At 47.0% G+C, this 26211-nt stretch overlaps 2 protein-coding genes across 4 annotated transcripts in view; one reads left to right on the top strand and one right to left on the bottom strand.

Annotated features, from left to right (window-relative positions):
* The window catches only part of Anxa5 (annexin A5), a 27906-nt gene extending 3988 nt beyond the window's left edge, over nt 1-23918 (bottom strand). The window contains exons 1-4 of one of the 3 annotated variants that reach the window (XM_026777637.1): nt 23880-23918; nt 12655-12691; nt 1361-1445; nt 154-248 (exon numbers count right to left, since the gene is read on the bottom strand). In XM_026777637.1, coding sequence (XP_026633438.1) covers nt 154-248; nt 1361-1445; nt 12655-12663 — 189 coding nt within the window. In that variant the 5' untranslated portion in view covers nt 12664-12691; nt 23880-23918. Of the gene's footprint in view, nt 1-153; nt 249-1360; nt 1446-12654; nt 12692-12807; nt 13273-23879 lie in introns of those variants that run through there. The other 2 variants (XM_026777638.1, XM_026777636.1) reach the window with 2 other exon arrangements.
* On the top strand, nt 23886-26211 carry Dhrsx (dehydrogenase/reductase X-linked). Its single transcript, XM_005370397.3, has one exon. The coding sequence runs from the start codon at nt 23920-23922 to the stop codon at nt 24925-24927; it is 1008 nt and encodes a 335-aa protein (XP_005370454.1). The 5' UTR covers nt 23886-23919; the 3' UTR covers nt 24928-26211.

Genomic DNA, 26211 nt, shown 5'->3' with positions numbered 1-26211 from the left:
CATGAGCATCTAAGGATTCTCCTATCCTGGAGGTGGAGAGGAGGGGTCCTGAAAAACTTCCTGACAGATCTGGGGTGATTGTTTTACTTCTCAAACTCTTTTAAAAGCCACAGCCGGACTCTCCCTCCCGCCTTGGCTGGGTCGCAGTCTCACCTTGCCAAACAGAGTCTTAAACTCCTCAGCAATTTCCTGGCGCTGAGCATTGCTTCGAGACGTCAGCAGGGTCAGGATGCTCTCCTCATCAGTGCCTGGAATTGATGGGTAACAAAGACAGCTTGCCTCCCACACACCTATTTTCTAAGCAACGTCCAATTAGCTCAGAAATCACTGTGCTCTTAATGCACTCTATAAAAATATAAGACACAGCTTACATAAAAGAAAATATAAAATTAAGAGGATTTAACTATCATGTTTCACACACACACACACACACACACACACACACACACACACACACACACGAAAACACCACATAAACATACAACCTTCTATCCTCAGTTGGACAAACACTCCTGGCTTTTAAAATCTCAGTGTGCCTACCTTTCATGCATAGTTACACAGTTACCCAAGTAAGAACTATTCACAAAGCATAATGTGTTGGGTATCGGGAGATGAGAGAAGAAAAAAAAACCATAGTGCCTGGCTTCAAATTATAGATAATTTGGGGTGGAAAACTTAAAAAGCTACAGATAGCTGTGAGCTAAAGCAGAATGGCAAACACCCTAGGGAGGTTCAAGTGCTACATGAGACGCAAAGCCGGGTGTCCTGGCTAACAAGAGTAGAGAGGAGTTTGGGGGAAGGAGGTACCCAACAGAGTCTTGACAGATGAAGACTTGTGAAAGGCAGCCATAAAAGGATAGGCTTAGAATAAGGTGAAAGCTCACAGAATAGAAAAGTGCGGGACTTGCATGTATAGAGACAGTCAGGCCTGGCTGGATCAGAGATTAGACAGCAGTGGGAGATGAGTTTGAAATGGGCCTTGGGGATGCCATGGGCAATCTTTCAAGGTGAGGATAATGAGAATCCGGTGTAGAAGTCTGAGAGCAGATCAGCCAGTTACACACAAAAGCCCTCAAGAGGTCAGCAACTGGTTAGAAAGATACTGGGGCAGTGGGCAGAGGGGGCCTAAAGCAGGGGACATGGACATGTGATGGACAAGGCCCCTGAGCTACTAGTTTCCCTCATACTATGTGTAAGCTGGACTGGTGATCCCAGAACACAGAGCTGATGTCACTTGCATATGAAATTCTAGAGAATGACTCTTTAGGATGGTAAAGACACCATTTCATTATTTGAGTGAATTTGTACACGCCTTCCACCCTGTTTTCTTGGTCTTTTAGAATGAACAGGTGCAACTTACCCAAGCCTTTCATGGCCTTCCGAAGAGTTTCTGCATCAGCCCTGCTATCAAATCCAGGGAAGTCAGTCACTGTGCCTCTGAGAACCTGGGACAGACAGAAGGACAGTATTATTCAGGCTGTGACCAACGTCAGAAAGCTAGTAACACTGCAGCCCAGTCTCCCTTTGCCTGGTGCTGTGTTTGACCTCTAAGAAAATTTACCATCTGGTGGGATTTGTGAGCCACCTGAAAGGGGGAAAGAGCACTAGGGGGAAGTGACAGGGCCAGTCAAGGGGCGGAGACACCCAGCTGCTGACAACAGCATCCCCCATCTCCCTCACTATGCTTGCCCAACCAAGGCCTCCTGCTTCACAGTCAGGCCTGCAGGCTTCCTCCCTGCTATGGCTCTCCCACTTCAATCTGAGCCTGCTTTAAAATGTGCCGCCCCAGTCTAAACACTCGGCTGGAAAGGTAGCTCCTGGGAGTCTTCAGACAGCTCAGAGGTTTCTGAGAACACTTGGGAACTTGTGTGCCAGACGGTCACCATGACAGGCACTCCTCTTTCCAAGCCCCCCTGTTTCCCACTGCTGCATGAAATGCTCCTACTAATCTCCCATGATGCCTAAAGCAGGAAAGCGCCAGGCACATCAGTGGCCAAGAGCAGCAGAGCAAGCAGGTGAGAGGCTGGGGAAAGCACAGAAGGGGGAAGAGAAGAAACTGAGGTCAGGGACAGCCCAAGGGAGACTTAAAGGATGCCTGTAAAGTCGCCAATGTCATAAAAATAGACAGTCGCAGGGGTTAACTGTCAGCATGATTTAAAGCGCACAAGAAGAAAATGATCTGTCCCTTTGGGGAAAGGGTTAAGTGCTACAGCAGACTGGAAAAAGCATCAGGTTAGATAGGAAAGTCGGCATGGGAAAGGTCTTCAAAAGCTATGCGAAAAGCACAGAGTTGACCCTGCAGTCAGCAAGGAACACTGTAGGCAGTGGCGCAAGGAACAAGTCAGCTCTGCTCAGCACTGTGACTGACAGCGATGGGGACAGAGGAACAGACTATCTAAGACTACAGCCAAGACTCTCCGAGACTAACAGCAGAGACAGTAAGTTAACATAAAACTATTCAGCACACAGAAGAAAGGAGAGGAGGGAATAGCCCAGAAGAAGAGGACGGGAGGTGTGGCAGATGTATCCCTGTGGCAATGGGTCCTGCAAGACGATGAGGTGGATTGCTTTGGGAAAACCACATCTCCAAACAATGGTTTGTAAAAATCAGCTTCGTAAAATAGTTTGAAAAGCAGAAATGCTGATCTGCTTTATAAGTTATGAAGAAACTGCAAGGAGACAAAGATAAACATGGGCAAGGTTGAACAAAGAGATAGAAGACACTGGTCTCAAAATATGCCTGGCCTAAGGACTGAAGGAAACTTCCTGGGAGGTAGAAGGAGAAAAATACCCGTAAAGATTTCAGCTATTGGCTAGAAGACATAACTTCCTGCCATATACTTAAGAGCTTTCTAGAAATTGTGATTCAGTTTTGCTACATTCCATCGAGGGCTAGCAAGGTCACATGGCAGCACTAGGAGACCAGATGTGAGTCATACATTTGAGTCATGAGGACAGAGCCCTGCTTGGGGCGCTTGCCTACCTCTTGCTACCCACACAAAGTGCAAAGTGATGCTGAGGGGCTCATCCAGGAGGCTCCCATCTCCAGAAATCCCCACAGTCCACAGAATAAGCTTCATCTGGTGCCTCATTCCGCCTCAGTTTACCCTCATTTCTCTTCATCTCTCATCGCCACTTCCCCAGGAGAGGAGTTACTCGACCTACTTAGACAACACCTGTTCAAAACCTAGAATTCACTTTTTAATTCTCATCTTAAAAAAATATCCACTCCTTAGCTCAATAGCTTTCTTGCCTGGAAAGGTGGGGAGACAGGAAGACAGAGTGTTCTGTTCCCCCCCCCCATGAAGTAGGAAGGTCCAACTGGGTGAACAAACTAACGGCTCAGCAATATTCATTCCCTGTGATACTGATGGGGAAAAATCTTAATCACTGAATAATTGAATGGTTAAGAAAAGATGGAAAAGTCAGCCTGACATGATTGCGCATTGCAAAATGAAATAAACCCAAGAAAAAAATCAGGACTTCTAACAGACCACGGGGTAAAAATATCCAGGTCAGACATACGATCCCAACCCCTGCTTCTCACAGGACCGGTGGGTGAACGCATCCAGGTCAGACATTCGATTGCAAGCCTTGCGCTGGCCCTGTCAGAAGAGGAAGGCTGGCTCCAAGCCTTGCGCTGGCCCTGTCAGAAGAGGAAGGCTGGCTCCAAGCCTTGCGCTGGCCCTGTCAGAAGAGGAAGGCTGGCTCCAAGCCCTCCTTGGTTTACTGCTCTCGGGACTTCCATTGCCTTTCTCATGCCTTCTTCCTTTTTGCTTCGTCTCAGTCGGTCAAACCATCCAACTACCTTGACCTCTTTCTCACGGTCAGGAACAACAGGATCACCATTTACGGTATTTGCACAATGGTAGAAAAGCTCCAATGACAAAATCAGGGTTTGTAAACATGGCTGAGAATTCTGTGAGATGGGCTCTGTAGGACACGCCTGTAATCCCAGCTGCTCAGAAGTCTGGGATAGGAAGAAAAAAAGCGCAAGGCAATAGAGTGACTTCCCGGCTAGTCCAGGCAACTTTCGGAGACCATGTCTCAAAATAAAAACAAAAAGAGGGCTGGGGACATAGCTCAGTGGTAAAGCATTTGCCTAGTATATGTGAGGCCCTGAGTTCTGTCCCCAGTACCAGTTTTAAAGAAAGAAAATCTTTGGTATGGTATATCCTTGATGTGTTTTTTTTTTTTTTTTTTTTTTTAATTTCCCTGACAGTGAGGAACGTCCTCCATTGGCAAACATCAGTAAAATCAAAAGTGACACAGTGCTCTTAGAAGCTGCTTACAGTAAGGGCAGCCCCTCCTCTGCGGATGTGTGCAAGAGCTTGAGGCATGGGAGATTCTGCTGTTTCACCTAAGCCTTCAGCAGGGCATTCTGTGAACAACACTTGGAAAGTGGTAAGGTTCATTTGCAAGGCAATCAGAAAACAATGGGGTTTATAGAAGAGTGAGCAGCCTGAAGCTTCATTTCCTCCTGTATTAAGAGGTACAAACCTAGTGACTATGACTTAACTGCGCTAAGACAGAAGACAGTCTTAGGGCTGTTTAGTTAGGCAGAGACAAAGACTATAAACGTCAACAGAGGTGAGAGGAGTTAGGGAGTGTGGGTCCTTGCTGTTTAGTAGGGAATGCAGCCAAACACTTTAAAATTATGTATATGAGTGTTTTACCTGCATGTATGTTCATGCACCACACAAGTGCCTAAGGAAGCCAGAACAGGGTATCAGATCTCCAAGAAACCGAGCTACCCAGATGGTTATAAGCATTGTTGGTACTGGAATGCAAGCCTGGATCCTCTACAAAAGGAAGTACCTTGAGCCATCTAGCTCTCCAGCCCCCATTAAAGTGTTGTTTGTTGGTTTTTTGTTTGTTTTTGTTTTTCGAGACAGGATTTCTTCTGTAGCTTTTGGAGACTGTCCCGGAACTAGCTCTTGTATCCCAGGCTGGCTTCGAACTCACAGAGATCCGCCTGCCTCTGCCTCCTGAGTGCTGGGATTAAAGGTGTGAGCCACCACTGCCCGGCTTGTTGTTTTTTCAAAAATTGTGTGTATGCCTGTGAACCTGTGTGAGTCTGTGTGCACCAGAGGAGTAAGGGTGCCCAGAGGCCAGAATTAGACATTTGATCCCCTGGAACTGGAGTTAAAGACAGTTGTGAACTCCCTAGTGTAGAATCTAAATATTAAATAGGAACTCACATTCAACAAATCCACTTCTCTCTTCTCCGCCCAAACCTAAACTCAGCAAGCCAGCCATCCTGATCTGCACCTAGCCCTTCATCAACCACCACCTCACTCACTTACCAAAGCTGCCCCCTAGCCCGGTGGTCCCTCCTATCCAGTCTCAGCTGTGCCTGGCATGATGATGAAGTCACTGCCTGGTCTACTTCCCTGGTGGTAGTGGGGCAGTCCCCAGGATTATCACAACAGGTGCCCTCCCAAGTTCAACACAGCAACCCCTCTTCCACAACCCCCAGAAATGCAGCAACTATCAGGATCCACACACAAATCGAAGTAAAGACAACAAAAACAAGTGTCCAAAGAAATGAAGTCAAATGCACAGGTTCCTTCCAATTAAGGGTTTATATGTTTATATACTGTGTAAACCACTAGACAGAAAAGATGAATCCAAAACATATTTAAAGCAAAGATCACTGGAGCACTAATTATAATTCGATTAACGCTTTTGTGCAATGTCAGAATAGTAAACAGTTATACAACTAAGTATCTTTCAGAAATGGATCTGTGATGTAGAAATACACGTATTCTATGTTGAACTATGAAGGCATTATAGGAAGAAAATCACAGAGTGTACATCACTAAGTCACTTAAGCACAGGAGCAGGTCTTCCAAGGAGCTCAGAAAAGCGATAAGGAAACCAGAGCTTGTTGCTGCCAACCAAGTGAGCAGCGTCTTGTAAAGCAGCCAAGTGACTTTCTCAGAATCCAAATCTTAGAGTCAAAGGGATCAGGAACAGCAACATCCTGAGCTAGGGTGGCAGAAGCCAAAGGTAACAAGTAACCTTGGTCCTGCATCCAGAGATCAGCTGAGAGATAACTGGACTGGATCTAAGTCAGTGTCTAGAGAATCCTCTGTAATGAGCTCGTGGAAAATGTACTTGTTTACCTGGCTCCTGCCAGCTCCGAAAAGGTCTTTGTAAATTATTATTATGAGCCCACAATTCTAAACCAACCCCAAAATTTTCAAACCAACCCTTATACAGTTTAAATATATACCACTGAGATAACTAATACTCTTGGAGTTTCTTCTGAAGATTTATGGAGCCCAGTTCTGTTTTCATGACATTCCTGCCTCTGTGAATACATTAACTCTTTGGAAACAGCAAAACTAATAAAACTAAGTTCAGAGTTCTCAAAATTAAATTCTTAAAATTTGATTATATGTGGGGCTGGAGAGATGGCTCAGTGGCTAAGAGCACTGACTGCTCTTCCAGAGTTCCTGAGTTCAAGTCCCAGCAACCACATGGTGGCTCACAGCCATCTATAATGAGATCTGGTGCTCCCTTCTGGTGTGCAGGCACACATGGAAGGAAGGCTGTATACATAATAAATAAATAAATAAATCTAAAAAAATTGATTATGTGAAAGTTACATTCTTAAACTGAATTAAATTTATGAAACGATTCATTTGTTTATGAAATACAGACAACTCTTTTTCCAAGCCAAAGAAAACAAGCCCATGAACTTTTAAGTATTTAAAGTAAATTGGAATGCCTATTAATTTGGTTGTAGCTAGACAATGAAAAACTAGCTGTGCTGTTCCATGGAACTGTGAGCAAAATAAACCCTTTCCTTCCCAAGTTGCTTTTGGTCATGGTGTTTCATTATAGTAACAGTAACCCTAACTACCAGGATGGTACAGTATTGCCATGACAACCTGATGATGTTTTGGGGAAGACTGTGGAAGACTTTGGACCATTTGGGCTACAAAAGCCAATGAGTGTACAAACCTTGGCAAGCTTCCAGTAGGAGCTTTGAAGATAAGGATGTTGCGAGCAATGCAGATGATGGAGGCCTGGCTTGTGAGGTTTCAGAAGGAAGTAAAGACTCTACTGGGTAGAAAGTAGAGTCTCTAGTGTCTGGTCAGCTGGAACAGAACTGGCTGTGGTTAACAAAAGACCAGAACCGCTGAAGTAAAATCTTTGCTTTGCAAGGACAATGGATGCTGGTCAGCTGGGGCTAATGAATCAGCTACGACTGAGAAGAGACCAGCATCACTGAGGTGAAGCAGTGTAGAAGTGTTTCCTCGAGGTCAGCACACAGAAACTGCGGTCCAGAGGTGGCCAAGGTTGCATCTTACGCTGGCAGCTGAACTTGGTGATATAAGAGTCCTCCAAGAGGTACTGGTTTTGAAGGCATGAAGGGGTCATGGAGGGCAGCTCAGACTTGGCACTGTGCGGCAGGGTTGGAGCCCTGTTGAGAGCCCAGGGAAGGCTACTGGTGAGAGTGCAGCTCAGCTACAGCAGGGACTCCATCATTTTTGGAGAAGCCGGTACCACGGGACAACAGCAGCAGAAGTGGAGCGGAGCCAGGCAGAACGCGGAAGCTGTGTGCGCCGAGGAAGTGACCACACCCTTGGGAGGATCTCAGGAGATCCGGAGTGGATCCAGACACATCGGGCATGAGTTACTTATGCTTTTGGAGTTTGGTTTCACTTTGCCTGCACCCTTTTCTTTCTTCTCAAAGTAAGAGAGTATTTAACTTATTTTTGATTTTTAGATGATCCCACAATGGAGAGACCTTGAACTTTTAAAGAGATTTTGAAGTTTTGCAGACTTTGGCTTTTTAAAAGAGATGGAGTTGCATTTTTTTGTTGTTGCTTTTTTGGGGGAGGTGACTTTTCTGAGGGGCACTTCGAGACAGGGTTTCTCTGTGTAACCTTGGCTGTCCTGGAATGTACTCTGTAGACCAGGTTGGCCTCAAACTCACAGAGATCCGTTTGCCTCAGCCTCCCCCTCCTGAGTGCCAGAAACTAATGGCATGTGCCACCAACGCCAGGAAGACATAGTATTTTTAAAGAGAACAAATTTTTAAAGACTGTCAGATTTTTTTTAAAGAAGTATTTTTTTTAATTTATTTCTTATGTATACAATATTCTGTCTGTATGTCTGCAGGCCAGGAGAGGGCACCAGATCTCATTACAGATGGTTGTGAGCCACCATGTGGTTGCTGGGAATTGAACTCAGGTCCTTTGGAAGAGCAGGCAATGCTCTTAACCTCTGAGCCATCTCCCCAGCCCTGTCAGATTTTTTAAAATTTAGAGTGTATATATTGTATACATATATATGTTGATATTTATGTGTGGTCTTGGGGATGAACAAGAAAGGAAAGGTTGTAACTTAGCAGTGATATGTTTGTGTGTCAAGCTGATAGGGGTCAGTTGTGCTGGCTAGTTTTATGTCAACTTGACAGAAGCTAGGGTTACCGCAGAGGAGGGAACCTCAACTGAGAAAATTCCCTCCAAAGGATGCGGCTGTGGGCAGGCCTGTAGCTCATTTTCTTAATTAGTGACTGTGGGAGGCCACGCCCATTGTAGGTGGTTCCAACCCTGGGTTGACCGGCCTGGGTTCAATAAAAAAAAACCAGACTGAGCAAGCCATGCTGAGCAAGCCAGGAGGCAGCAGTGTTCCACAGCCTCTGCACCAGCTCCTGCCTCCAGGTTCCTGCCCTGTGTGAGCTCCTGCCCTTACTTAAACCAGAAAAAACAAACAAACAAACAAACAAACCTGAAAGTGAAATAAACCCTTTCCTCCCCAAGTTGTTTTTGGTTATGGTGTAACCCTAACTAAGACAACAGCATAAAATTTAAGAAAAAAAAAGCTCTAAAACCCAATTTTTAAAATCTAGCCTAATAAAATCTAGCCTAATATATGTTAAGTCTAACTGAAGAAACATACTAAGATGTAAAGAAAAAATTACATTTATATAAGAATTTAAATGTAGAAAAAGATATAATGACTCATACATATTTTACTATATAAAGATCATTCAGGCAACACTGGCAGTGCTATTAATTCTTTTTTTTTTAATTTTTTTTATTAAAAATTTCCGCCTCCTTCTCGCCTCCCTTTCCCCTCCTCCTCCCCCCATTCCCCTTTGTTAATTCTTAATAAATAATTTGAATGAGTTGGCATTTAAATTTACGATAGTAGAAAATGTTACTACTAATCCAGAAACCATAGTAAACAGTGACTCATGTAGCGGCACTGTGATGCTAAAATGAGAGGGGCATTGTGATTTATATCATGTAACTCATAAGCACACATTTAAAAATAACTAGCGTCCACTAATTGCTTACAGGTACATGAGAGTTTATTTGTAATTTAAACTTTCCCTAGGCATCACAGAAGATACAATTAGCCACAGTGTGTTCTTTGAGGAAGACGAAGAAAGCCATTACTAAACTATCTCCTCTGTCAAACAATCAGTCCAGTGATGCTAAGGGACCAGGAATAGGACCAATGAAGAAGTGGGTCACGTGGTGTTACTCTGGATTCTTCCAGTTCTGAGTGTATTTGCCAAGCACACTAATACAAATCACACACCTTTCAGTGTGATCGTCTGCCTCAGTTCTGGTCCCTGTTCTCATGGGCTTAAGGTAAAATGTAACTGAAAAAGGAAATTACCGTGGTGAGCCCCCCAGGCTCCATGGGCTGTTACAAACTCAGGACCACACAGACAGCCCTGGTTTAATTCACTGGTTGACAAAACAAGACAAAAAGACAAGAATGTGGGGAGAATAAAACCTGGAGAGGAGTGGGGTTGGGAGCTGGAAGGGACCTGGGAGGGAGCTAGAAGCAAGGCAAGAGAAATCAGAATGCATCGTTTACATTCGTGAACTTGTTGAAGAAATTTGTCTAACAAAAAGTAAAATACGTAACTGAAAAATACAACAATATGTATGTAAGGGACAAAGAGGAAAGAGTGGGGGAGGGGAGGGGAGTGGCTATGAAGGGGAGGAATGGAAATCTGCGGCACCACCAGAGATCAGCCACTTCTTTGTAATCAATGCTTAGGTAGATGGTCATACTCGTGTTCTATCTAAACATGGCTAAACCACCATGGTTAAACATGGTGGTTCTGGATTTCTCCACTTTCATAAATGGTGCATTCCCAACACAAATAAAGGGAGATTACTCATATATAAGTATGTATTTCAAGTCCATAAATATGAAGAATTACTATGTGGGAAGCTACACTTCAAGTTTTCAATAAGCAAAAGACACTAATGTTCAAACAATGAATTTTTTTTTTTTTTTTGGTTTTTCGAGACAGGGTTTCTCTGTGGCTTTGGAGCCTGTCCTGGAACTAGCTCTGTAGACCAGGCTGGTCTCGAACTCACAGAGATCCACCTGCCTCTGCCTCCCGAGTGCTGGGATTAAAGGCGTGCGCCACCACCGCCCGGCCCAAACAATGAATTTTTAATTGCTGAAGTACACACCCCTAAGATAGAAATCTGATCCCACTGCTCTCCAGATGTCATGGAGTGTAAGTCTCTGGTTTCTATCTCCTTAAGTCAACAAAAGTCCTTCCATAGAAACTCAGTGAAACCTAATAAGAAGCTGCAGCTTTCCTCCAGCGCCACCAGAGCCCAAAGGATTTAGACAGCGGAGCGCAGTTAGAGCCTGGCATGCTGGTGCACACCTGAAATCCCAGCACTCGGGAGGGAGAGGCAGGAGAACCAGGAGTTCAAAGTCATCCTCAGCTACACGGTAAGTAAAGGGCCAGAGTGAGCCCTTTGAGAGCTGGTCCCCAAAACCACTAGGGAGAGGGGAGACAGCAGCTGTCCAGTGTGGATGTTCTGATCATCACCAAATGCAAATGTAAGATACCAAACACTATTCTAATCTTAAATGTTCTTAACAGAATGGTTTACTTCTGTGGTCTCCACAGATTCCTGACGAAGCTGCAGAAAGTTCAACATATAACAATGTTTCCAATACTACCCTGGATATAGAGTGGGTATAACGGAAAAGAATTGATTGAGAAACTTCAAGGGGGCTGTGGTGGCCCAAACTTGTCATGTCCACACTTGGGAGGCTGAGGCAAGGGGATCTCAGAAAAAAGGAAGCCCACCCTTAGAGTACATGCAAGCTCTACTCCAGCCTGGGCTACACATGGGGACCTTGTCCAAACAAAAACCCTTGAGACATCACTGGGAAATTTACGAGAGATTTGAAGAATAAGCCGAGTCAGCAAGGACAGAGGAAGCTTCTCTGAGAGGCTTGCAAACCACCATGTCTGTCACCACACCAGCACACGAAGAAAACCATGATTCCGAGAAGACTTGATGCTGAGGACCTAAGCCCACAGTCCCCCACAGGAAACATGAGAGAACTAGGGAAGTGCCAAGGCCGACAAACAGCAGCACTGGAGAAACTTCCCAAAGTTCCAAAGTCGTCTTAATCCCTCCGTTTTCTCTTGGAACGGGCCAAGAAATCGTATCCACTGTACTGAAGCAACCTGACTACCGAATTAATGGGAGAGCGTGTGTATGCGCAGGAGCGTATGCGCAGGAGCACTGTTTGCGTTGGCTAAAGGCTGTCAGGACTCTGACAAGCCAGTCAGTCAGTTTGGCAAGATGTGTGAAATTAGTTAAGGGGTGGAAACGTTTCGTTCTTTAGGTTTTTGAGACAATCTCCCATAGCCAAGGCCCTTGATGACCAAAGATGACCTTTAACTCTGGATCCCCCTGCCTCCACCTCCATTGATGTGTAGCCACCCAGGCCTCAGGGTGGAATATTTTAGGGATGATATGATCAAGTTTTTATATGATCAACTTTTAAAATTACTATACAAACCAGGCGATGGTGACGCACAACTTTAAACTCAGCAGCTGGGAGGCAGAGGCAGGCAGATCTCTCTCTCTCTCTCTCTGAGTTAGAGGCCAGCCTGATTAGGAGGCGCCAGTTCTAGGATAACCAGGGTTACACAGAGAAACTCCGTCTTGAAAAACAACAAAACAAAAAACAAATTCCTATATAAACTAGCATTTTTTTGGTACAGTCTTAACAAATACTAAGAGATTTTAAAAAAAAAAACAATATCAACAACAAACACCTATTAGGTAATCAACTTCTGAAAGAGTCCCAAGGCAAATTCAATTCACAACTCGTTTCGCGAGTTCATTACTTTGGTTCAGTGCCTTTAGCGGAGGAAGGGGGCGGGAGCAAGACTGCTGAACAGTCCGTTCTTTTTAAACAAACTGCTCGGAGTGCTGGACTAAGCGCCCTTGAAACACCATGGCAACCGCCTGCGCACACCCAGTATTCAAACACAGGAAACTGCGGGAAAAATTAAAAAAAAAAAAAAAAAAATAAGGGAAGCCAAAAGGGCGTTCGCCTCACATGACCAAGAGAACTGTTCCTGCTCCGGTTCTAATTTTGGCAACTCTGGATTTGGGGCGCCCCGATTCACATGTACACACCAGCTGGTTCTGGACTCTCCGGGGCGAAGGAGGAAACAGGAGAGCGGATACAGAGGGGGACACCAAGAGGTCACGGAGAGGGCACAGCGCAGACCATGGAAGGGGAAAGCGGAGACCAAGACACTCCGAAAGCAGCTTCATCTCCCCGAACTCTGCTGTTTCTGGAGAGGGTCTAGATCACCCCCATAGCTGGCGCACGGCTTACCTGGGCCATGATGCTGTCGGTCAGGAGCGAGCCGGAGCTGCGGGGAAAGAGAGAGAGAAGGTCACAGGAGCCCTGGTCTCCTTCCCCAGAAAGGGCCCCTCGCCACCTCACGCCCTCGGTGGAGGAGCCGCTCCCGAGACCACGGTCACTCACCAGGACGGTAGAGCGCAGACTGCAGACGAGAAGGGGACCGATGCACACGCGAGGGACAGGGCAGTACTCCGCGGCTCGGCGCAACGGAAACGCCCTGGCCAGGCCAGCCCGACCCTGCCCCGCCACGCCACGCCCCTGCTAAGGCCACACACCCACCAAGGCCCGCCCCCAGCTACGATGCTCTGCAAGCTCTGCCTTGTCCCAGCCACTTAGCCGCACCCCTAACTATGGTCCTTTCCTTGCGGGACCCACGCCCCCCACCACGGCCACGTCCCTAAATCTCAAATCCGGCCACGCCCCCTAGCAGGGCCACGCCCTGCCACGTCCTCTGTGCTCCCGCGCCTGCGTGGGGCGCGGCTGGTCCACGTCCACCCTCCGCTGTGCTGGATCCCACGGGCCTGGTTGGGGCTGGAGAGCCGGGGACTGTCACATCGCGTCCCACAGCATCTTCCACCGCACGCTGAGTGAGGAGCAGTGAGGGCCTTCCCCAGATTGTTTTCAAGAGTTTAGCGTAATGTCTGTGCCTTGATGGCCTTGTCGCAGATGCAGTTTTGTGTAGCCTACGTGGCTATGTCAAAGCCTCTGGAAATAGTTTTAGTTCCAAACCCAGCCAGGAACTCGCAAGCGTCTTGCGAGGTGCAGGGTGACTAACGTGACGCCGGAAAAGCAGCCGGTGCCCCTCTCAGGTTCGCTGGTGTGGGAAGGACCGACCCTCCCCCGCCCGCTGGGACTGCCGATGAGGCAATAGGACAGCGGCGCCCTAGCCATGGATGTTCTAGAAGGAAATGTCACGATCAAGTCTTGAGAAAGAAGCCGATCGCGTGGAGAAGGAATGTGGTTGTTCAGGGCTTGTAATTTTCTGGGCGCCACATGCTTAGTCTGGCCCTGACAAGGTCCAGTAGATTGATGGTTTTCTGGCAAAGGAGATACAACTGCCAAGGAGGGGGAGCCTGCCACCTTCCCATGGCCTTACCCCTGTCCCATTGCCTTTCCTCCTCATGTGCTAAGTGGAATCCCTTCTCCCTCCAGGGACCTAGCCGCTCCGCACAGCCGAGCACATTCCAGCACCTCTCCCAGGGGATTGCCATTGTTGTTTTTTTTCAGAGACTACTTGGGTTTTTATTTTGTTCTTTTCCTGCACTCAAGTCCTCCCACAGGACTCTCCAAGGACCACAATGACGTCGTGGCAAGCATTTCCCTGTCCCCTGCCCCTGAGCATATTTTAAGACCCACGTATCCCTCAGTCGCTCATACTTGTCTATTTTCTGACCACAGGTAATAGCATCTCCTTCTAACTGACCTAGGCATTGTTTTCCCACCCACACCTACTCAGCTGCATGTTCCTCCTTTCTCTTTATACTCTGGAGTTAGGCACAGAGGAGCCTGTTTAAGAATGTTGATGTAGAAAACGATGCCTTGTGGGTGGGTAGTCGGAAAAATGCTCTGCCCAGCAGTCAGGTAGAAAAGCAGGACTTATTACACCCAGAAGCTTGATCTTCTCCAGCGAATGTTTCTTTCACTTCCAGTTACAACTAGTTTATTCACCTGGACCCCAGACAGCTCTAAACCCTCATTCTGTAAGAGCAAGCCCATTTTCCGTATCCAATATGTCCGGTGTGGTGGGTCCTATGCTGAAGATAAAGCAGAGATTGTGGGTGAGAGAGAGGACCGCTGTTTCCGGAAGGAGATCGGGAAAGTTTCCTAACTAAAGAAGCCTGAATTAATATGATTGAGTGTGCTGAGCACCTGGGAAAACAGGCCTAAGATACCCCACCTTAAAATTCTAAAAATAGCACACGTACAGACACTGAGGAGACAGCATGCGTGGAAGAATGCACAAGATGATGTAATACGGCTGTCTTCTGAGCAACAGGAGTTCATTTCTCAGCTGTCTGGAAGCTGGAAAATTCAGGATTAAGGCTCTGCAGACTCAGGGTCTGGTGAGGCTCTGCTCAGAGAACATCATCTCAGTGAAGCTTCACATGGCACAGATGCTCCCAGGCTCCTTGGGGGGTCTCATTTGTAAGGGCACTAATCTTCATGATTTAATGGCTTCTTTAAGGCAATCCTATGTGCTTGGAAGCTGGGTTTTCAGCATATCAATGTAGAGGTGGTATATCAGATCACAGCAAGCCTAGATACATCTCAGAATGTTTTCTGGTACCACCACCATGCTAACAGCCTTCATATGTGCTGTCCAAGGACTTAAAGCCAAGACCCTGCAGAATTATAAGATTAGATGTCCTTCCACTGGTGCATAGCCCAGTGGTCATCAGACAGGCTTTGTCCAGCAACTGGCTGAAACAGAGACAGAGCCAGACATTAGGCTGAGCTCAGGGAATCCTGCTCAAGAGAGGGAAGAAGGATTGTAGGAGCCAGAGGGGTCAAAGACACCCCAAGAAAGCCCTCAGAGTCAACTATCCTGGGCTCTATAGGGGCTCACAGAGACTGAACTGACAATCAGGGAGCATGTACAGGTCTAGCCTAGGCCCTCTGCATATATGGAACAGTTGTGTAGCTTGGTCTTCTTATGAGACTCCTAACAGTGGAAGCAGGGGCTGTCTCTGACTCTTCTTATGAGACTCCTAACAGAGGAAGCAGGGGCTGTCTCTGACTCTTGCTGGCTTTTGCGACCTTAATTCTCATATGGGTTGCCTTGTCTAGCCTTAATACAAGGGGAGAAGCTCAGTCTTCCTGCAACTTGATATACCATGCTTTTTTGATGTCCATAGGAGGTCTGCCTCTTTCTGAACAGAAATGGAGAACTGGATGGGAGGGGGCAGAGGGATAGGGGACCTGGAAGGAGAGGAGAGAGGGGAAACTGCAGTTGGGATATAAAATTAATCAATCAATCAATCAATCAATCAATTAAAACAACAACAAAAAGTAAATCAACTTCCCCAAACAGGAGATTAGAATGTGGTGGATCTGGATAAATAATTACAATATCCATTGGAATCTTTCAGAAAGAATGTTTTGGTCTTTAAATGACTAGCCAGGCCTAGGGGTGCAGGCCCATTGCTGTAGCTACTTAGGAAGCTAAGGCAGGAAAACCAAAAGTGCAAAGTCAACCTGGTCTACAGAGTGAGTTCAAAGTTAGCTTGGGAAATTTAGTGGGATCCTGTGTAGAAGGATTTGTCCCACCCGGTCCCACAACCATTCAGTTCCAAAGAAACACACAGAGGCTTATATTAATTATAAAATGTTTGGCCTAGGGGCTGGAGAGATGGCTCAGTGGTTAAGAGCATTGCCTGCTCTTCCAGAGGTCCTGAGTTCAATTCCCAGCAACCACATGGTGGCACACAACCATCTGTAATGAGGTCTGGCACCCTCTTCTGGCCTACAGACATACACACAGACAGAATATTGTATACATAATAAATAAAAAAATGTTTGGCCTATTATCTTAGGCTTATTATTAACTAGCTCTTACAACTTAAATTAACCCATAATTCTTGTCTATTTTTAGCCATGTAGCTTAGTACCTTTTCTCTGTGAGGCATCTCATCTTGCTTCCTCTGTGTCTGGGTGGTTGACCAACTTTCAGCCTTTTCTTTTCCCAGAATTCTTTTAGTTTGGTCACCCCCACCTATACTTCCTGCCTGGCTACTGGCCAATCAACATTTTATTTAATTAATATTGGTGACAAATCTTGACAGTGCACAAGAGCATCATCCCACAGCAATCCTGTCTTAAAATCAAAAGTAAAAAGAGGGATGGAAATGTAGCTCGGTGATAAGAGTGCTTTCCTAGTATGCGAGAAGCCCTGACTTTAATCCATAGTGCTGCAAAAAGATAAATAATGCACATAAAATAAGCAATAAATGTATGTAAAATAATCTACAAAAACTGTTTAGGCAAGGACCAGAGTCCTGTCTGAATCTTGAGCAGCTAACACAGTGCGCTTAGGGAATGTACCTTAGCATGGCTATGACTAGGTATCTGACAGAAAGGACTTAGCAGGGGAAGAACTGTAGTGATATTTTGTTTGTAATCTAACAAACAAAGCTTGCGGGCTGGAGAGATGACCCAGTGGTTGAGAACACTGGCTGCTTTTCCAGAGGACCAGGGTTCAATTCCCAGCATCCATATGGCAGTTCACAACTGTCCATAACTCCGGTTCCAAGAATCTAACACCCTTACACAAACATGAATGCACACAAAACACCAATGCACATAAAATAAAGTTTAAAAAGAAAACAAATAAAGCTTGCTGAAGATCAGAGAAGCAGAATAGCCAGCCACTAGCTCTTACCTCTACCTCAAATCAAAAAGTCGATTCTGTCTCCACGAAACCTGAAACTACATCCTGCATCTGAGCGCCTGTCTCCTCCCACTTTATATTCCTCTCACCGCCGTCATATCACTCCTGACCCCACTCCCTAGTGCTGGGATTAAAGGTGTGGGATCCCAAGTGCTGGGACCACCTTCGTGTGAACTCTGTTCCTCCTTTAGACAGATTCAATCTTGTGTAGCACAGAGAACCATCTGCCTCTGTCTCCTGAGTGCTGCTGGGATTAAAGGTACATGCCACCACTGCCTGACCTCTATGGCTATCTCTGCACTCTGACCTTCAGGCAAATTTTGTTAGATTACAAACGAAATATCACTGCAAAGAACTTCTTTCGGTTCAGTTTTGGAGTGTTTGGTCCATGCTTGCTTGGCCAACATTCTAGACAGAATATCATGTCAGCAGAAGTATGTGGTAAAGGAACTTGTTCACCTCATGATGGACAGGGTAGCGAGCTGGGAAGCAGATCAGATAGCGTCTTCAAGGCAGCACCCAGTGTGGCACCACCTCCTAAAGTTTTTATAATCTCCCCAAATGGCACCACCAGCTGAGAACTATTAAACCCAGAAGGCTATGGGAGACATTTCATGTTTAAACCATACTAGTAAATTGACACATGAATGTAGTGTAGAATGGGATTTTGATTTATTGTTTTTCAAGAAAGACTGCTGCTTAACATAATTTGCTAGTATTCAGAATTATCAAGAGTTATTAAAATGAGTTCAAAATAAGCTTTGAGAGAATTTTCCTAGAAGAACAGATGTATTCTCAGACAGAACCTGAATTCTGGGCAAGACTCATTCCTGTCTCAATTAAAATTTTGTCTTCTGATTTTATTAGTATAAGACCTTGGGCAGTGATTTGATTTTTTGTTGTTGTTGCTTTGCTTATTTTTTATTTATTTATTTATTTTTGAGACAGGGTTTCTATGTGTAGCCCTGGATGTTCTGAACTCACTAAGTATACCAGGCTGGCCTTGAACTCAGTGATCCGCCTACCTCTGCCTCCTGAGTGCTGAAATTATAGACGTGCACCACCACCGCCTGGCTATGATTTTTCTTTATTTGGGATGGTGGCTAAGACTACATGAGCTGCCTTGTTCAGTTCCTAAAATAACAGGATGATTGATTTCAGTTTCTCATGCCTCTTTCTCCTTCCAAAAAACTGTTGCCGCCAAACCCAACCCTCATTTTTCATGTCGATGATTCAGTCCCCACCCATCCCACTCTAGAAAAGAAAGTACTGTCCCCACCCATCCCACTCAAAAGTGAAAATACAGCTCTTTAAATCCATTCACAGCACTACAGCTGTGAGCCTAGCCACCAGATACCACATACCCCTGGCACCCACACACCCGTGGCACCCACACACCCTTGGCTACCACACAACCGTGGCACCCACACACCTGTCCGTGGCACTCACACACCCTTGGCTACCATACACCCGTGGCACCCACACACCCTTGGATACCACACACCCGTGGTACCCACACACCCTGGTTCATTTTAGCTTCTGGGGCCTGCATGATGGCCTTCTTTTTTTTTAAGATTTATTTATTATGTATACAGTGTTCTGGCACCAGATCTCATTACAGATGGGTATGAGCCACCATGTAGTTGCTGGTAATTGAACTCAGGACCTCTGGAAGAGCAGTCAGTGGTCAGTGCTCTTAACCTCTGAGCCATCTCTCCAGCCCCCGATGATGGCCTTCTTAACATTAACATCATTCACTCATTGTTCATTCATAAAGTTATCGCGTGCCTTGCCATTGACACCGAGAGCACAGCGGTGGGAGGAAAGGCACACGAAGTCTGCCTAGCCAGCCCTTGACCTGACAGCAGTATTCTGTTAACCAGCCGCTGGGGAGTGAGGGAAGTGGGCAAGGGAAAGGTCCTCGTGGGATGTCAACATAACTGCATTCCAGGCTACCCAGATGTCTGCTTAGACGCTGCTTCTCATCATGTATGAGGATTTCTGCAGCAGACTGGCATTGATTGGCAAACCGAGTAACGCAGACCCCTCCCCCCCCATAGGCCTAACCCTGTTTGTTAAGAGCCAAGAAGAGGTTCACTTCTGCATGACAGCCAGGGCGGTCTTCTGCCCACTGGGCTTCAGGTTCAGTCTTGAATCCGAACCGACCCATCATTCTCTGTTGTGCTCTCCCACCAGCCTCCCTTGGTCTCCTGCAGATGGTACAGCCCTTAACTTCCCCAATCACATGAGCAATTTCTTATCTGTCTCATTGTGTATGTGTGTGCACATGTATATCTCATTGGTCCTATCTTTCAAACTAATACGAAGGGGAAAAACAACTTCTGTTACTAATATGTGGGATTTTCCATTCACAATAAGCAGTTCTCAGACTCTTTAGATACTAACTATATAAGCTTCAATTTAATTTTGACTCTATCTGGGGTAAAGGTCTACCTGATAGACTATAGGCTGAGTCTCATAAGACCATGCTCATTCCAGACACCCATTGAGTCCTGAGTAGTCTGCACTTTAAAAAAGTTAAATTTATGTTATGGGTCTAAGTGTGCTGCTTACATGTATGTATGCATATGTGCATGCCTTGTGCCAAAGTAGGTCAAAATGGGGTGTCACATCCCTTGGGACTAAAGCTGGAGTTATGGATGGTAGGAGGTACTGGGAACGGAGCCAGAGCCTCCTCTAAAAAGCAGCAGCAAGTGCTCTTAACTGCTGAGCCAATTCCCAGTCCCTCTTCTGCATTTCTGAACAATGGCTAGAGATCAGGTTTCCCACAGCCTCTTCCTCAGGTCTCATACATAATTGACCATAATGGCTCACAAGATTCAGTAAGACATTTACATACGCTTATCAATTCATTATAAAACAATTACAAAAGACTCAGCCAAAGAGGAATATGGGAGAGGCACAGAGCTAACAGACCCAGCCGCACCCTGCTTGTGTGCTGGCAGCTTACTAAGGAGTGAGACTACAGGAGTAATCCTTCTAATCATTTCCACTTTAGGAACATCCTGTACACTTATGAATAAGACGTTGGTGTGCTGGGCCAAGCCCTGAAAGAGGATGCTTTGGGGCCAGCATTTTGGATGGGCAAAGAAGAGCCTACCCTTGCCTTGCAGCTGCTGTTTTGGGGCCTCAGCCATGACTCCTGGTTCTCAGCAGTATTCCTCTCAAGGAGCCACCTGACTGGGCAATCCTGTCTCGGTACTTTGACTACACCTCATGGAAAGCCCTAAATTACACAACCCAGCAAGCCTGCTCTGCATTTCTGACCCAGAGGTATGGGGACACTTTCCAGCCTTAAGGGTAATGTGTCACAAAGCCACAGCTAACATTCAAACAGTCCATGTCAGAGGTCAACAGGACAGAAATTCCAGGGCCAACTTTAAAGGTCATGGTATTCACTCTTCATGGATTTTGAATGATCCACTGCCTGTCTTTGATTTCTCCCACTTCACTTTGAAATGTGATTTTAAAAGTTATGTGGAAGAATAGTTTGAAAGGTTAGCTGGGGACAGCTTGGGTGAGCTATCTAGGGACAGCTTAGGTGGGCTATCTGGGGATAGCTTGGGTGGGCTATCTAGGGACAGCTTAGGTGGGCTATCTGGGGACAGCCTGAGTGTGTTGTCTGGGGACAGCTTGGATGGGCTGTCTGATTGACGTTCACAAAGTGAAAAAAAAGAACAGTTCCAAATTTCTGCCACCACTTACATGGCTTAAGGCCTCTGGCATGGAAACCGAGACAGTCTCTTCATTCAAGCTCTTTCCTTTCTAGACTCCGTACATTCCATCCTATCAGTGTCTCTGGGAAACAAATCAAGAAATCTAAGCCATGTTTTTATAATCCGCCAGGCCCTGGTATTGATCTTCTGCACTGGAAGACGGGAGGGAGGTGGGGGAGAGGGTGAATAATATGTAGTTGATCCATATTCAGTAGGTAAACAATGAAAATAATAATAATAGCATGAAGTGATCTCAAAAAACAACTGAACCAAAGGAATGAGGCATAGGAAGGAAGAATCTATTCTGTTTCCATCCAGAGGCAGTTTAAGAACAGGAACCTATGTTCTGGTGATGAGTCAGGAGACTTCTAGGCTTATTTTAGGGAGGGCCTCTCAGTTTACTAAAAGGAGGAGATAAGGTGAAGGAAGGTTTATGAATCTTGATATAATCACAGAGGAGACTATGTTTTCAGAATTTACTAGTTAATAAACATATGTTCATTTCAATAGATGTATATAAAGACAATGCAAAATAGCGAACAATTCCAAAATCAAAACACATTTTAAAAGTGAGCTTCCAGAACACACAAGTGAAGCAAAGCCACTATTTCCAAGTACTCCGAGCAATTGCCCTTGAGAAGGGCAAGTCGCTGGCACCAGAGCGGGGTTCATTCTTCTGCCTCACTCTTCTGGCCAAGCAAACGCAGGCTGCACAAGAAGGGGCCCTCGAGGTTAGGAAAGACCCAGCAGTGTCCAACAGAGGACAATAACCTCAGTGGCCTGCAGAAGTCAGCCCGGTCCAGTGTGACTCATCGTCCAGGAATCCCGGGAGGCCACCAGAGGAGGATTTAGGCACAGAAGGGAAACTCAAGAGGGAACACATGAGAACAAAGCCCTCGCAGTTTCAGCCTGAGGCAGCTCAAGGGACACCTATGCTGCAGCTAGGACAGAGGGGGTGGCCATGTAAGCACCAGAGGCCTGGGGAGCAAGTGAAAGCCAGTGTGGTGTCCTAAAAACGACTACTCTGGAGAGAAAAGGCCACTGGCTCACTGGCCATGAGCATTCCTAAGCAAGTTAAAGACCTTTCTGTGGTCCCTTGGGTCTAGGAACCATACTCCTTGGCAAGCCTTACCGCTGGCTGGCTAAATGAAATAACCGTAACTCAGAAAGGGGTCTAGGAAGCAAGCTGAGTCTACTTGCTCACTGTTTCCATTGTCCTCACTACTTTCCTTGGTGTCTGCAACTTTCTTATCTCTAAACTCTCCCCTGAAAGAATCCCTTCAAACCCTTACACTCGCTGGCAAACTTGTACCCACACCTTTCCCTGGAGACAACTTGCTGTAGTGGCATTTTATCCGCATTTTAATAAATAAAGACCGCCTTAAGATCAGAAAGTAAAACAGCCCCTCTGGTCAGTCTTATAGACCAGGCAGTGTTAATACACACCTTTAATCCCAGTAGATGCACCAGTGCATGCATTTAATCCCAGCCCTAGAGAGAATTATAAAATGTGAGGAGACAGCTCTCAGATACGGTCTCATTCTGAGATTCCTGGAGGCAGAATCGTCATTTTGGACTGAGGTTGAGGTAAGAGCTATTGGCTGGCCGTTACGCCTTTTTGGTCTTCAGGTTGAACCCTAGTATCAGTCTCTAGGTTTTTATTAATCGTGCATCAGCTTGCACCTGCCCAGTTGAGTGGCTCTATACCTGCCACCTCCTGCCAACTAAGATCTCCGTAGCTGAGAGTCCCACATCCAGCAGTCGCTTGGCTCATGCAGCCTGAAACAAGGGGGTGCCTACAAAGAAGGTCCCCAGCTCTTGGGTCCTATTTTCCCTTTTCCTCAAGCATTTGCTGACTGTGGAGTTCATTCTCCAGTATTTTTCTGAAAAAGATTCAAAGGATGCCAAACGCTTTAGACTTGCATCTCTGAAATGCTTTGAATCTATCCCTTCTTGCTTACTAAGAAACAGGGCATGAGGTCATTTTCCATCTGGGTGGTAAGGGAGGCAGTGAGAAGTCTGGGCCATTCCTGTCCTTGCTCTCTTTAATCTCTGGGACATCTCAAGATCTTTTCTTCAGCTCCATGGTGCAAAAGTTTCACACAGCATCCAGGAGCAACTTTTTAAATATTTCTCTGAAAATACCTTACCTTTTTTATATTCTCTTTCTGGAACCTCTGTCTATCGGTGTTGGGCTTTTTAAATTCTAGTATCTTCCTTTTTCTATTTCTTAACTTTTAAACTGACTTTCTGGATGGTTTAACTTTATCCTCTAAAATCTGTTACACTTAACATCAGAAACTTTTTGCTATACTTAACATCAGGAAGTAATGTGTTCTTCTCTGCACGGCTTTGTACCACGCCTTCCTCTTCCCCCACTTCTCTGCTTATCCACATGAAGCTATTAACCAGGGGTGTTCACGTGTTTGTTCCTAAGATTTTTTTTTCTGCTCCCAGCCCAGCTGCTGCTTTTCGTGTGTTTGTTTATATCCATCAAGATCTATACATTCAGCGTGCATGGCTGATGTCTCATGCCTGTCTGCTCACATTTAAAAGCAAAAGCTACCCGCGTGGCAACACCTGCCTGCAATATCAGCTCTCTCTTGACGTTTTCGATCAGCCTAGGCTACATAGCAAGAGCACGCCTCAAAATAAACTGGGCAGTGGAGGTACATTCCTTTAATCCCAGCATTTGAGAGGCTGAGGCAGGTGGATCTCTGTGAGTTTGAGGGACTTCTGGTCTTCTAAAAGAGGCTCCAAAGCTATACAGAGAAACCCTGTCTCAAAAAAAAAACCAAACAAACAAACAAACAAAACAAAACAAAAAGTCAAATAGACAAAGGAAAAGAGAGGCTGGAACACAGTCCCAAGGGTGAGCTGGGCAGTTTCACTGCGTCAGATTCCTCTGGCTTGGCTTGCAGGCAGCTTCCCCTGTGGGGCTCAGCTGCCCTAACCAAGGATGTAAAAGTTCAGCAGCTGGAGATTCTCACTCCTCCCCTCCCCAACCCACTGGCCCCTGCCCGCTCCCTCTCCGTCTAAGAGCGCGCCATGGGCGGGGACCCCGGGCTCACCGATGGGAGGTCAGAGGCCGAGGGGGCGGAGCCTGTCGCCATGTTGACGCTCCGCGCGCTGCGGGCCACCGTCCTGGTCTACGCGGTGGGTGCCGCCGTGTTGTTGGCGCAGCTGCTGCGCCGCCTGCGCAGGGGCTTCCGGGAGCCGGCGCTGCCCGCACAGCCCGACCGCGTGGCCATCGTGACGGGCGGGACCGACGGCATCGGCCTGGCCACGGCGCGGCGGCTGGCCCGGCTGGGCATGCGCGTGGTCATAGCCGGGAACAACGCGGCGAAGGCGAACGACGTCGTCTCCCGGATCCGCGAGGAGACGAAGAACGAGAAGGTGCACTTCCTGTTCTGCGACCTGGCCTCCCTCCGCTCCGTCCGGAAGTTCGCCCGCGACTTCCTGTCGCGCGGCTTCCCGCTGCACGTGCTGGTCAACAACGCCGGCGTCATGATGGTGCCCCCCGGCCGCACCGAGGACGGCTTCGAGCACCACTTCGGCGTCAACTTCCTGGGCCACTTCCTGCTGACGCACCTGCTGCTGGGCGCGCTGACGTCGGCGGGGTCGACGGGTCAGAGGTCCAGGGTGGTCACCGTGGCATCGGCCACGCACTACGTGGGGGAGCTGGACCCGGCAGACCCTCAGGACCGGAAGTCGCCCTACTCGGCGCACGCGGCCTACGCGCGGAGCAAGCTGGCTCTCGTCCTGTTCTCGCAGCGGCTGCAGCGGCTGCTGGCGGCGCGCGGCGACCCCGTGACCGCCAACCTGGTCGACCCGGGCGTCGTGGACACGGCGCTCTTCCGCCACGTGTGGTGGGGCACGCGGGCCGTGCAGCGGGCGCTCGGCTGGCTGCTCTTCAAGACCCCCGACGAGGGCGCCTGGACTTCAGTCTACGCCGCCGCAGCCCCGGAGCTGGAAGGGGTCGGCGGCCGCTACCTCTACAACGAGGCCGAGACGCAACCTCTGGGCCTTGCGCGGGATGTGGAGCTGCAGGCTCGGTTGTGGGCGGAGAGCTGCCGGCTGGCGGGGATCCCCGACGGGATGGGCTTCGGCGTGGAGTAGGCCCGCGCCAGCGATGGCACCACGGACTCTCCACCCAGCACCCACATGGACCTGATGCTGTGATGGTGTGGGCATGTGACATCATTGCCCGCTGCCGCCTCTCCCCCCCAGGCTCCCATGGGCCCCCCAGCCAGGCAGTGGGGCACCATAAAGGACTCTGCACCAAGAAAAAAATAATCATTTCGCTGCTAATTGATTTCCTTCACAGACATGCAATAAATCTCTTACTCAACCCTTGCTCTAACATCTCTATTCTCCCTGTTTCAGACCATCAGACTTCCTAGTTCCAACTGTGGTTTTAACTTTGTCTGCCTCGTAACATTGGTTTTAAAACTAACCCACCTCTTCATTTCTTGAATTCCACATAGTTTCATACCTATCCTTATGACCACATGCCTTGTTAGCTGTATACAGTCACTTTACTGTCACTTTGTATGATCTTGGAAGGAATGGTCATGAACACGAATTGACACTGCGGTTTTTAATCTTGACCTCACCTCTTTCCCACCTGTGTTTCCTGCTGAATCTGGACTAGGCTGAGATGAGGACTCTGACACTCAGTCCAGTTTGCTGGCCAGTGTAAACCCTGACACAGATTAGTAGCTCTCTCAGCATGAACACTGAATCCAGGTCAGTGGTGTTTACCACTCACCAGGCTTTGTGTTCCTCCGAAATGTTTTACATCTCCCCATTCATCTGCTTCTTATTCCTTTGGGGAACACAGGGCTGTTCCTAGTTTGAGTTTCAAAACCTGCATCTTTAGTAAAACTAAAAATCCTCACAACAAAGAAAACACCCTAGACAAACACTGTAATAACTTTGTTAAGCAAACCATGCCTCTAAAAGCAGAAGATTGACCTGAAAGACGGCTACTCTTACCCCTGAAGAGAAAGCAAAGCTCTATGGGAAAAGCCCATCAGCTAGTGTGTCGAGACAATTGGGAGCATTTTAGAGACTGGGGAGAGACCCAGGGCCATGTGTGTACAGGTTCCAGCATTCCTGCTGGGTCGCTGCAGTTTCTTCTCTTTAGACTGGGTCAGGAACACAAGCTTTCCTTTGCAGTTGTGAATGAAAAGTACCCAGAGAAAGACAGGACTCAAGGGAATATAGGTTATGAGGAAGTGCCCATGCTGGGGTTCATCATGAACAAATGATCCCTCACCCCAGCCTCAATGCTTCGGCACTTCATAAGCTTCTTGAGGCCAATGTGCAATCCTAAGAAATCCTCAAATTCCCTAAGGCTAAGTTTCATCACCCACCTAAAATGGAAATTTAGAATTAAAG

This window comes from Microtus ochrogaster, unplaced genomic scaffold (assembly GCF_000317375.1).
Source record: "Microtus ochrogaster isolate Prairie Vole_2 unplaced genomic scaffold, MicOch1.0 UNK78, whole genome shotgun sequence".
Classification (NCBI taxonomy): domain Eukaryota; kingdom Metazoa; phylum Chordata; class Mammalia; order Rodentia; family Cricetidae; genus Microtus; species Microtus ochrogaster.
The sequence above is the reverse complement of the archived record's forward strand: the minus strand, read 5'-3'. Positions and strand labels throughout refer to the sequence as shown.